The sequence below is a fragment of the Castor canadensis genome, chromosome 1 (genome assembly GCF_047511655.1).
Source record: "Castor canadensis chromosome 1, mCasCan1.hap1v2, whole genome shotgun sequence".
In the NCBI taxonomy this organism is placed as follows: domain Eukaryota; kingdom Metazoa; phylum Chordata; class Mammalia; order Rodentia; family Castoridae; genus Castor; species Castor canadensis.
The window spans coordinates 176,686,239-176,699,698 of NC_133386.1; the positions used below are offsets into that span (position 1 = coordinate 176,686,239).

General features: G+C 35.6%; 1 protein-coding gene across 14 annotated transcripts in view; it reads right to left on the reverse strand.

Moving 5' to 3' along the window:
- Window positions 1–7,688: 7,688 nt before the first annotated feature.
- Lrrc4c (leucine rich repeat containing 4C) overlaps window positions 7,689–13,460 on the reverse strand; it is a 1,195,224-nt gene continuing 1,189,452 nt past the window's right edge. For all 14 annotated transcript variants that reach the window (XM_074044635.1, XM_074044634.1, XM_074044630.1 and 11 more), the window contains one exon: window positions 7,689–10,335. In XM_074044635.1, coding sequence (XP_073900736.1) covers window positions 8,371–10,293 — 1,923 coding nt within the window. In that variant the 5' untranslated portion in view covers window positions 10,294–10,335 and the 3' untranslated portion in view covers window positions 7,689–8,370. The remainder of the gene's footprint in view (window positions 10,336–13,460) is intronic.

Sequence of the window (13,460 nt, forward strand, 5' to 3'; positions counted from 1 at the left end):
GTAATGCTTTACTAAGAATAAAAACTAATATGGAAGTACAGAGGCCTATAGTTGTCAAGAGTAGTTGGTTTGGATAACTACTTTCTATTCAATACAGTTTGTTTGAGTCCCTTATTTTTAAAAGTTAAGCCTCTGGACTATAAGGGAATAACCTATCTGAGTTTAACTCTTTTCTAGCAAGTAAAAAATTACAACTCAATGGTTAACTCTTAGTTTAGATAGTTTTAAAGAGTATGTTGTATTCTGAGAAGATGAATTGAAAATTTTTATTTACTTCAAGAAAACAGTTTACATGATGTAATGCTAAAAACTATTGAGGCTAGTGAAAAGGAATTTTTATGTAAAGGTACTGAAATATGACCCTTTAGCTACTGTGCTATTCAGAGATATCCATCAATGATATTTGATTAGAATATAAAAGTGAATCATAATTCAGCACTAAAAATAAAATGCCTAAAACTGAATAATTATGATAAAAATAGTGGTGATTGATTTAGTTTCATCTTTGAATGCTGGTTGATCCATAATGTCTTCCATTTGAAGTTCTTCTGTGAAATTCAATGAAGGTCAGTACAAAAAACATTTCAATTGCCACATTAACCAAGCCAGTGCTTCAAAGGTATTGACCTATCAATTTCACCAATTTCATTAGTAAACCTAAACAAACAAGGATAAAACTTTCATCAAATACCAAAATGTGTCTCCAAAGAGAAGTTTGTTTCCTAGAACACAGAGATGAAATATTCTGAGGAAAGTGTCACTAATCTTCTGTTCTGAATAATAAATGCCATTGCTAAATCAAGGCTTGCTGTAGCCATCCGGAGGCTCCAGTTCCCTTTTTTCATCCTTGATTTTCTTTCTTGCTTTTGTGCAATGGAGACAGTACTCTCAATTTCTTCATCCCTAAAATGAAAATGATGATACCTACCTTCAATGGCTTTGTAAGGACTGACATTATGCATGATGCAAATGGTATCTAATATGATTACTGACACCCCAAGACACCACATCATCCTTGAGGGCAAGTTGGGTTTCTCTATTTCTGTGGGACTATGCAAATCATTCTGGAAAATTCAGTATTACTAGTATTTGACCTTGCCATGACCTTGCTTAAATTAGAAATAAGTTTCTAGTCATTGGCTAATAGTGGCCAATAATATCTGGCATCACTATTAACAATGAGATAAGCACATCCATATCAGAAAATCAAGGTGACAGTTGTCAGAAGCTAAGATCCTGTAGAGTGTGGAAGAACATTTTTTGATTTGTCCTAGCTTTAGGGATTTTAAGTGCTAAAACCAAAAGCATCCAGATCAATTGATTGTATAGTATGACTTGATTGTGTTTACCCTTTTTTATACTTACAGAGCCTCAAACAGTCTGTGGCAATAAGTAGGTTGCTCAATTCATGTTCATGTTTTTCTAATATAAAAATAATCTAACCTTTTGGATTTTTATAACTTCTTTCTCTTTGCCAAAGTTTCCCCCATTATCCTTCCATAGCAGGGTCTATGTTTGAACTCACAATCCTCCTGCTGAACATTTAGGATTTCAGGAATATGCTACCTGGCCTAGCCTGTTGTTCTTTCTATATTATCTGATTTTGGCTCCAAAACATCAATACTTCTACATACTAACAATGTACAAGTTCAGTTGAATTTGAAATGTCAGTATAAAACACTCACCTACATTCTATCAAGTCTCAACAAACAAGAAAACAGAGGAAAGAACTTTGTAAGCTATAAATCTCACAATTTTTTATTTTGTTATTGTTTGGAAGTCTGATGATATCCCAATAATTTCTAATATCTCATAGTTTTTTTCTAACATTAATTATGGATTTAAAATTTTATTTACTCCTTCACATTAGTGCTTGCTATGATTATTGAAACCAATTTCAGAACTTATTACAAATTGAGTTTTTTATGTGTTTAATGAAAATGTCAATAAAATGAGATTATATTGGCTGATAAAAATTTTCATTAGTATGTACTTTATGGTGAAAAATCTATATACGTTGGCACTTGTCTTTCTTAGAAATTATGATATTTGTGTTCACAGGATATTATATACATATTTATATGTATATTTGTATGTAAGTATGTATAACTTTAGATTTTAAATCCTTTTCCAATATTGTGAAAGTATACTTTCTTCTTGTAGTTGTAGATAGTTTATATTAATCATAATAAAAGTATCAGATCTTCAGTGGAGAGCAAAAATTAATGGAGGTACAAGTCCTACAATATCCAGAAAATAATTTACCTATATGAGTTGCCACATTTTTGTTTAGAATTGAACTTCAAATTGAACAATTAAATGTTAAGTACAGGCGACAGGTTCTGAAATATATTTTTCTTGGAAAATGTGAAAACCTGTTGAGAAATGAAGACTGTGGGTAAAATATATGTGTACATAGGAAATGATATGTATTACAAAAAGCAAAAACACAATTGAGCATGTAAACACTATCATTAGTATTTTTCTTAGAGTGACTTGTTGGCAAAACTCTTGAAAATCTTTTGGATTCAAATAAATAGCTACATGATATTTTTAAGGTCAGAATTAACTGAAGTTCATTGTCTAACAGTTCATTTATAAGAAACACCTTCAAGCATGAGTTAGACTGCTTGAGGGCTGCTGGAAAAAGAAACTGTATTACTTCTCTCTCTCATTTTGTAAAGCTGTATTGTTTTAAATAGAACTTGTCATAGGACCTGAAAGTCCATTTCACCATTTGACTTGGAGGCATTTTACAAGTTTCATTAGGATTAATTTTTTGTAATGATTCCATTAGTAAAGAAATTCAAGATTTCCCTAGTATTGCAAATTGATTTAAAATTTTGTAATAGCTACTAAAAATATATACCATAAAATATATCATAATTATTTGGGATTATGCTTAAATATATGTAATAGGATCAAGGTTTTATTTATTTCTCTTAGAGAACTAAATACTTTCCAAAACTAGCAACTGTGCTTCATTAGTAATCACTAGATTACACTTTATTCTTACTTCTTTTAATGTGGAATTAAGGGGCAAAAAAAGTGAGGAGAATAATAGATTGTCATCCGTCACTCTATTGTGTGATGTATTGACACAAAAATGCCAGTATCAGCCATTTTGGGGTTCCATTATGTTCACTGAACTAGGGCTGGACTAGGTGGGTGCTCTGGCAAGTTCTCATGGTTGGAGGTCATAAATCAGAATGTTGGTTGTCACTCTCACCACAGAGACCAACCCCTTTTAGAAAACATTGAATCTTCCTTTCCATCAGGATTAAAACCCCCATAAACTCATGACTTTTCTTACAAGGAGATAGAGGGAGAATTGATGTCATTTGGACAAGTTAAGTTCAGCACTTCATCTTTAAATGTATAATGAAGTGAGGAATTAATAATTGGAAATGTGAACAAATCAAATATTGAAAAATATGACTGGTTTGAGATTTCAGTTTCTTGGTTTCTGTGTTTTGTGCAGAGGATATATGGATGGGCATATTTACTGAACATGCCCAAAATTACAAAGCAGGGTGTTTAATATATTGCACCTTCATTAAAATAGTTTCATTTATTATCTGTCTTGCAGTAACCTTTGACCCTTACAAAAGTAAAATGAATAGTCATTTTATATACTACTGCTAAAATTTTCAAATTTAATCATAGTTTTAAGTATGATTTCTATATATTTTTAAAATAATGCTAAGAAATTTCAGTTCTGTCAACTTCACTTTAAGAAGCAAGAAGAACTGAATTGGTATGTGTTGTGAAAATGCTTCATATACTGTCTAAATTTGGATCCTAGTTGACGATGCTATATTAATTTTAGAAGACTTCTTTTGTCTCTCACAGAGCCAGATGTATTGTGGTCTGTATCCTAATAGAGCACAGCAAGACAATAGTGTCACATCTGCCTTCTATCTAACATAGTACTGGTGAGCTCATATTTCTTCTTAATCAAAGTAATGAAGGTACCTCGATTTTTGCAAGGTAACTTTTTAGGCTCATTTTTGTCAGAAGTAGCTATTATACAGAAATCACATTCTAACCAAATAAAGTAATATGTACATAGTTTTTTGGAGATGTTTCTCAGAGAATTGACTGTGCTGCTATGTTATATTTTAAAAAAGATAATTGGCTTTCTAGAAGAGTATGACTCATAGCTTATTCATGCATATGTTATATCAATGATAACGAATGGTAGCATTATCTACAAGGTCCATATGAAAGCCAGCAAGCTAGTCAGGCACAGTGGCTCAAGACTACAATCTGAGCTACTCAGGAGGCAGAAATCTGAAGGATCATGGCTTGAGGCCAGTCTGGGCAAAAAGTTCGTGAGACCAGATCTCAACCATCACTGCATGTTGTGGTCTGTGCCTGTCATCCCCAAGTACATTGGAAAGCACAAATAGGATTGCAGTCCAGGTCCGCCCAGGCATAAACAAAGACCTTATTTCAAAAACTACCTGCACAAAAAAAGGCTGGACCCATGGCTTAAATGGTAGAGCTTCTGCCTAATAAGCCCCTGAGTTCAACCTCCAGTACCACACAAACACACACACACACACACACACACACACAAACAATAAGCCAAAGAACCAAATAACCAATTGAACAAATTTAAAAATTATATTGCTTTAGAGTACTGTGTGTGCAAGCACTCATCTAATACTTCTACCTACCTAAATATCTTGAGGATTATTCCAAAAGCATAACAGCAAATGGATTTTTTTTCCACCTTGGTCAATATTTACCTTGCAAATGCTGAATATTCTGTGGTTACCAACTTAATATTTTTTCAGATTTGAATAAGTTCTTCTATAAGATGGTTTATTTCTTTTCTTTCTCCCAGGTAATATCCCTTCCACTATGAGGTTATTTTCAAGTACATCTATGTTAATAATATCACACTGTAATGTCTCGAGTTATATCTTAATTTTGACTCTCTGATTTTAAGGCTAAAAGCAGTCACAGAGTAGCAATATTTTATCCCATAAACATATTGACCATTGAGGGCAGACCAGGTTCTGCCTGGACTAGAGAGGGGGCGGGGGAGAGAAAGGGGGTGTAAGACAGGGGGAGAAATGACCCAAACAGTGTACGCACATATGAATAAAAAAAATGTTGATCATTGCTCATGTTCAAATGACCCATGTCAGTCTTTGGAATAATGATATTTAATTCTAGAGTATCTGAAATATAAGGGAAAATTATTAAAGCTCTATCAGAGACAGTGTGTGTGAGTTATACAAAATACCTCTAGTGCTTTGCCAAGGCAAGTACATTTGGAAGTCTTCAGAAGATCTCAAAAGACCCAGGACATAGCTCGGTGCGAAGATTAAGATTTCCAAACAGAAAAAAACAAAAGTTGGATAATGGAAAATCTTTCCAAACTCATCTTTGATGTTTCCCTAAGCAAACTGCATACCACTAATACCATTACTTAGGATCTCTCCTTTCCTCTCCTGTCTCTCGTCTCTCTTCCCCTCCCCTCCCTTCCCTTCCTCTCCTTCCTGTTTCACACACACACACACACACACAAATCATCATTGGATTACTTAACTTGGTTACTTTGGTTAGTCATAAATATCATAATTTTGGTGCACATATTTCTGAATACTTCTGCCTAGTTGTCCTTGCACAGAATGAAGAGAGCAGTGGAAATACAATTGTGTTTTACTGCAAGGATGTATCATGTATGTAAACAATTATATAGACCTGCAGATCCAAGTAATTCCATAATATGTCTTTAACAAACGAAGTCATTTACTGTTTTGATGGGCAAATAGACATCTAGTAGTCAGAAAAGATATAGAATCCACTTCTGCTTCCTTTCAATATTTTTGTAGCACTTCATTCTTCTTTCCCAAAGGTGCATTGAGGCTCTTCTGTTAAAAGAGTTTCTGAATTTACTGTGGAAGTCAAGTTTAATTAACTTAAATCTTCCACCAAAGCCCTTTTTTTTTTTGTAAAATGTGTTCATGGCCACTATTATAATCCTATAATCTGCTGGTGGCCTGAATCATATGCTTTAAATTCTGACCTGTTTTTTAGTTTAAGATCACCTTTTATTCTCTTTAGTAGAATGGGTCTAACTCCTCAGCTACAGTCAAGGGAATTGCATGCTGGGACTAACCTCATATGGTTATAAACTCAAAACCACACAGGTTCAGAATCAGTAGACAGAGTTTGGTGTGCACAGTCCAGATAGAGAAACAAGAATCTTCTCTCTCTTAATTTATACCACTCTTCTTTGTACTAGCCCTTGCTTTAGATTTACCTTGTTCCTTTTGTGTGTGTATGTGTGTGCGTGTGTGTGTGTGTGATGCGTGGCAGCTGGAACTTTTAAGTACAATATTAAATATATTCAATACTAAATAAATCAACATATCCAACATGTTTTCCATTTTTTTTAGTAAAAGGAAATGTGAATCATATTCTTAGCAAAGAGAAGTAGGAGATGAGGAAGAAAAAAGCCAGAGAATGGGTGACCAAAAAATAGAAGCAGGGCTTTTGTGTTCTCTCATTCATTTGCTGTCCTTTCCTCACATTTCTCTGACCTACTTTGCTTGTAATGATTGGTTTTTCACACCTGGAGACCACAATGCCCTAGTGTGAGATCCAGCCTGCAGAATTAAGTGTGAGTATCCAAGCAGTCCATCAATTAGGAGCTGAGTTTTCTTTAGTTTAGTCGATTCTTGCTTCACTGTTGAGGTGGCGGCTTTTTTGTCAAGGTGAGTAATAAGATGTACATGTATTCACTTTGTTTCACAAAGAGAAAGATAGAGATCACACAATGACATTAAAATACCAAGGGAGTGCTAATGTGTACAACAAGCAAATTCATTTTTTTTAAATTTGGAGCTAGTATATATTTTCTTACCTAAAATGTCTCCTGTTCTTTAAAAATACCACTGTATTTGCACTGCTATCTGCTGGTATTTATCCATCCTTTAGAGAGAACCCATACCAATGTAGATTTGAAGCTCAAGAATCTGAATTTTGAAAGTGAAATTCAACTCTACCAAAAAATGGAAGAAACATGAATCCAGGAAGTTTGTGTAAAAACAATAATCTAATATTTTGAAGCTGTAGGGACCCAATATACTAACTCTCACCTAATAATGAAATTAGATCTGCTCCTCAGTAATAAACTGAGATTATTCCTTTAATCATTTTTATATAGATTGGGAATGATTCAAGGGCAGTAACGAGGTCTTGTCATTTGTGTATGCAGAATACCAAAATTAGTATTTAGCATATACTAAATCTTTAATAATTATCATTGAATCGACCAACACTCAGAACCAAACATTTTTGTTCAATTGCAGATAATTTAGACTCCTTCCATCTTTTGTGTTCATATTTCCTCCTCTAGACAATAGAATTTTATTTAGGAGACAGTAAATAAATTATACTTATTCTTCAAAATGGTATTGAATTTGCTTCATAAAATCACTTTTCTTATCTGATCATTTACAAAGGGTAACCCTAATGAGATGGAAAAAAATTCCACACCATCCTTGTATACTGACCTGAAACTCAAGTCAACTAAAGAAGCAGGACCTTGTACATATGGATGCTGTGACTAAAGAATGCAGCAGTATTTTCTTTCATAGAAAGTAGAAAATCTAATTACGTTCATGTTTCTCACATGTGAGTCATACTAAAAATGAATTGTGTCCAGGTACAGAAAAACCAACAATATTTTATTTATAATCTTATTTTAAGCTGTTGAACTACAAATTCTGATTCTAGAATTGTTTAAAAGTCATGGGTTTTATAGATGCTCATATGTAAATTAATCTGTTGTTTGCTTAATTTTTTCCCTTTCTACAGAATGGTCTTTCTCATAAATACAGAACAGGTCATTACATTAAAAATATAAGATCTTGCATTTTTCCTCATTCTTTCTTAAAAATCTATTTCTAATATTGCATTCCCCATTGGACTACTTCATAAGGGCATGAAGGAAAAAGAAAAAAAAAGAAAGAGAAAGAGAGAGAGAGACAAAATAGACTGGATCTCACCACTAGAATTCACCATAAAAATCTCAAAGTGTAACAGAATTCTTACAAAATTTCCTAGACCAGTTCTTTAGGGAATTGAGATCTATGAAAAATATGGCAATCAGGGAAAGGAAGGACGAGATGTGGGAAAATAGTAAATAAGTGCAGCAAAAACAGATTTTTGAGGAATACACATAATTTTGTCTGCTTTAGATCACAATAGAATTTTTAATAAATAAATTTCTTTTCTTTTTGTTTTTTTGTAAAGACACTTTTTGAAACAGTAGATTTAGCCCAGTCATTTGTGTCATTTTTAATAAACTGTCTTTTTTTGATTGTTTTCTGTAACTCTGCAAATGTTTTAGATTTGAGTCTCTTGTACATTGTCTTTAGAGTTCATTCGGATCAATAACGGTTCATGCACTGAACTGTGTATTGAATTTATTGTGTTAACTGTTGTCGTGTGATTGAAGGGAGATTTGTAAGAGTTATAGTGGTTTAAGTGCTCATGCTCGATAGCAGGCATGGGCAGGTGGCTTTCCATGGGTGTGTCTCCTGTGATCTCATCATCCACATTAATGATTTCTACAGTCCTTGTTGGAGCATGATGGTTTTGCCGATGGTGCTGCTTCCTCATCTTGTAGAAAATGACTAGCATCACTGCAGCCATGAGTGTGATGGCCACGAAACACCCAATGATGATTTTGGTAGTCTTCATGACCTCATCAATTCCTGGGATCCCACTGTTCATGTCAGTCACTGGGATGGTGAATGTTTTTTCTGTTGACCTTGTGCTCTGTGGCGTGAGAGAGGTGGTCACATTGGTGGTCTCCCAATCGATCACTGGAGTAGGGCCCACGTTGTTATCTGTGGTCCGTGCCTCATCCTGAGAAGGTTCCATAGTCTCAACTGTCACAGTTGAAAAGTAGGAGAAAGGAGTAGTGGTTGCTGCAGTAACATTCAGAGTGGCTGAAGCAGTAGTATTTCCAACAGAATTACTCACCATACATGTGTACATGCCTGTATCTTGCACAGTTACATTTGTGAAATTTAATGTACCATCACTGAGCACAGCTATCCGCACTTTGTATGCCCCATGAGTCATGACTGTTCCATTTGGAGTAATCCAAGATACGGATGTCAGTGATGTAGAAGCCCGACATTTCAGCTCAGCTGCCATGCCTTCAGTGACATTGAGGTCTGCAGGGGGCTCCACAATCACAGGAGCATAGCATGTGAAGTAATTCTGGTCGAGCTCTCCAATGTACCTCCCTTTCAAATTGGGAGGAGTGTTACACCGGGCACAACAAGCTGTGTTGGAAGGGGCCATGTCTTTTATCCACCAGCTGAGCCACAGTATATCACAGTTACAGTTCCAAGGGTTATGATGCAGGTGTATCCTCTCTAGATGATGCAAAGGTGTGAAGAGGTCATGAGGCAGTAATGTTAGATTGTTGTGTGCCAGGTTGATCTCCACTAGTGACTGAAGGTTATCAAAGGCATTCCGTTCAATCACTTGAATCTGAGACTGTATCATCCACAGTTTCTGAAGGTGCATCAACCCCTGAAAAGAACCAGGCCGGATTGCAGATAAATGATTCCCAGAAAGATCTAACTCATCTAGTTTTATGAGTGGTGTGAGGTTAGGGATTTCTCGGAGGTTGCACATGGCAAGGTTCAAATATCTCAAGTTGGACAGACCTTCAAAGGCACCTTCTGAGATGTATGAAAGCCTTTTCAATTCCCCTAAGTCTAGTCTGCGCAAAGAAGGGATTCTATTAAAAGCATAAGAAGGAATGCTTTCAATGGGGTTGTTTCGCAACCACAACTCCTTCAGTTTAGACAAATATACAAAAGCTCCATTTGGGATGGTAGTAAGACGATTGTCAAAGAGTTCCAGAGTATTGAGGTTCGCCAGACCATTGAAGGCTCCAATTTCAATGGTCCTAATATGGTTCCTACTCAACTGGAGGATTTCCAAGTGTCTCAGATGCTTGAAGCTGTTCACTTTGATGATCTGGATTTGGTTCTCATGTAAGTTCAGCAGTCGCGTGTTGGTGGAGATGCCATCTGGAACCTCGCGCAGATTTTTCCGAACGCAAATCACTTTGCTGAACTGGTTGCTGCAGGAACACACTGAAGGGCAGGTTTGAGCCCGTACCAGACCAGCTACCACAAGAAGTTGAAGAGCCAGCAGCACCACAAGCAGGGGGTCAAATAGGGCCCTGTTAAACCTAGGACCTATCATTATCTGCTGTGGATGTAAGGTCATCTTGTTCAACATTCATAATTTATCTGGTGTTGGTCCTTCTGGAGTTCAAATAATCTGAAAAATAATAAAAACAACAATACAAGAGTGTTAGATCTTCTCCAAATGTCTTTCTGGAGTAATGTCAATGATACCATGTACCATCTAATGCCACTATTTGTTCAAACTAAAAGAGCCAATGACTCTAATGTCTCTTGTTGAGCTATGTGGTCCATTATTTATGGAAAAACATTTCTGTGGTGCAAATTAGCAACTATACACAGCCCATACTCCAGCAAATGATTACTCACAGAGAAATGAACCAATGAGTTGGGGGCCCTAATGAAGTGTTTCTTAAGTATAACTTAAATGCATGAAGATGTATGTGATGAAATTCATCACTAGCTTCAGTATCTCCAACAGACTGGAAAAGGTCAGAAAATAGAACTTCGGGACTACACCCAGAAAACTAAAATCTCCTTTGCAAAATTAGTAATGATTAATGTTTCAGTGAAGGTTATGCTATATGCCAGGCACTGTGCACTTTGGAATTCAAGAATAATCCTATCAGTAATGGCTATATAGTTTGGAGGACTCAGTGCAATTTAAAAACATAAGGTGCCATATTAAAAAATTAAGAACAATTTAAAATCAGTGACAACAGACCATTAATCAAAAGTAGCCCTTCAAAACAACACAGGCTGCATGCCCATGAAACTATCAGCAATGATCTTTCTTATTGTTTGCTTAGAGGTTGTAGAAGGAGGACACAGGTACTCCTGCACTCTTGAGCTCTATTGGAGAAGCTTGTCCACTTCAACAAAGAACACACGTGGAGCAGTGAGGGAGGAAGGGGACACCTGCCTGGCCAGCCAGATCAGCTAAATCAATCAGAGCAATCAATAGGTAGTATATGTTACAGCAGATCACCCTCAGATCCTCTTTCTAATGCTTATAGCATTTCCTTGACATAGATATTACCATGTCTTCCTTTTGAAGACTACATAGATAAATATAATCATAGAAGAAGCAACATGCAAAAAGTCCTATTGTTACTACTAAATATATAATTAGGGTTCAGAGCTCATCAGATCAGTAGGAGCATATGATTTCAAGTACTCCATAAAAATATTCCTGTAAGACCAAAGATAAACACAAAATGTTTTTTCCCAATTAACTTCTCTAATGTCTTTCCTTGTGGGTGAACTCAACTGTAAGCAATGACAGCTTAATTTATCATTCCTAAGAAAGGTGTACCAAAATAGTGAAATGCATATATTTACATAAACTTCCAGACCCTTTTATATATGACACTCATTGTAATATAGTCAATTGCTAACTGTAGGTGGAAGGTCACATATTAAGTCATTTTTCATGAGATATAATTTATTTATAGGAAAATATCTGTATAATATCACTATTATGCCTCATGTCCCTACTCTTGCTGATTTTAAATAGATTAGTGGAAAGAAAATAAGATAACTTGTTTCCTGCACTATTTCCAACCCAAGGAGGACTTCTCTAGGAGTGTGTGTGATCCAGTAAATTTCCCACTCAATTGTGGGTTATGCACCTGTGTAACAATTTCTCCCAAGTCTCTCACAGAGTAAATGTACCTTCTATGAAATTTTTAGAAAGAAACAAAGGTGGAGAGAGGTTCACTGCATTCTAACTAAAATATGCCCTTACTTCTTACCTATTATGTGTCTCTATCAGCAAGTTACTTATCCTTTCAATCTCCTCTCCTTGCTTGAAAGATGGGAATGACAGTATTACACACTCCTTTGGATTGTGATGATAAAATTAGTTAATGTAGATAAAAGCTTAGAATGTCACTTACAACACTGTCAGAATTCAGTGAATGTTAGACATTATTATTATTATTTCTGCTTTTGCTCTTTCTCCCAGTCAAACATCTTGCTAAGTACTAGGCACATAAAGAGGAAGAATACAACCTTTGCCACTGAGGGAATTTTAATTCAAATGGTGGGACAGATAGGCAAACAGGTGGCATAAAATAGCGTGTTCCTCACTATGAAACAAGGTCACATTGGCACAGGGCACTAGCATCTGAGTGAATTAATCTGTGCTGGGAAATTGGGGGATTTTACAAAGAAGGATTAAGCACTTTAAGGTTTGGTAGAAGTTAGTGAAGAAAGGAGAGGACTTTTTAGGTAGAAGGATCAGCCTGAGTGAAGACAAGGTCTTACCAAAAATGCCAGTTTATCCTGGGAACAAAAATATTATTTGTTGATGGAGAAGTGTGGGAAGGAAGTAGACATGAGATTGGATTTAGACTGTTGAGAGATGGTTATATTACATTTAAGAGTCCCCATTTCATCTGATAGGGAACACATTTTGTTTTTAAGAAAGAATGTCACTCATCTTTCTTTTGAAGAAAGGTAATATTGCACTAATATGATAGAGAGAAAAGATTTGGAAGAAACCAGTGGAAAGAAAAATAATTAGGAAAATCTTCTGGCTTTCTTGGTGAGCCTAGAGAGAAACCAATGGCAGAAAAGTGTCCAGTTTTGTGGCCATCACTGTCATGTCCACCACTGGAGGGCTTAAAGAAGAAGAGAGAACTCCACTCTTGGACACAATCCTTCTGTAGTAGTGAGGTCCCCAATGTGAAGTAGTTGCATTTCCATAGTAAGCACAGATGGAGAAGAGGCTCTTTTTAATAATAAGATACACACACACACACACACACACACACACACACACACATGCTTATGTATCATCTTACTCTGCTAATACTAGCAAGCATTTGGACCTAGAGCCAGATTTTATGGCTGGGAGTACTGCTGACATCAAGAAGGTGATGTCTTAATGCCTGACACACAATAACTATTCAATAAATAATTTTTTAAAAAATAAGGTGGTATCCATGTTAAGTGAAGTAAGCCAGGCTCATAAAGACACAGGTCACATGTTTTCTCTCATACATGGAAGACAGATCCAAAAGATAAACATGTACAACTAAACAAACATGATTATATACAAACTCATACACAGAACATATTTGTAATAGTGGAACTACTCTATGGATCCTGAGAAAGGAAGAAAAGGAAAAGAGAATGATAGAGGATCAACAATGTCATAAAATATAACATCTGTGTAGGTAGAGAATATAAGGATATGTATTGAAACCTGTTGAAAATGAGGGTTGGCAAGTAATAGGGTGAGGGAGAGCAATGGAA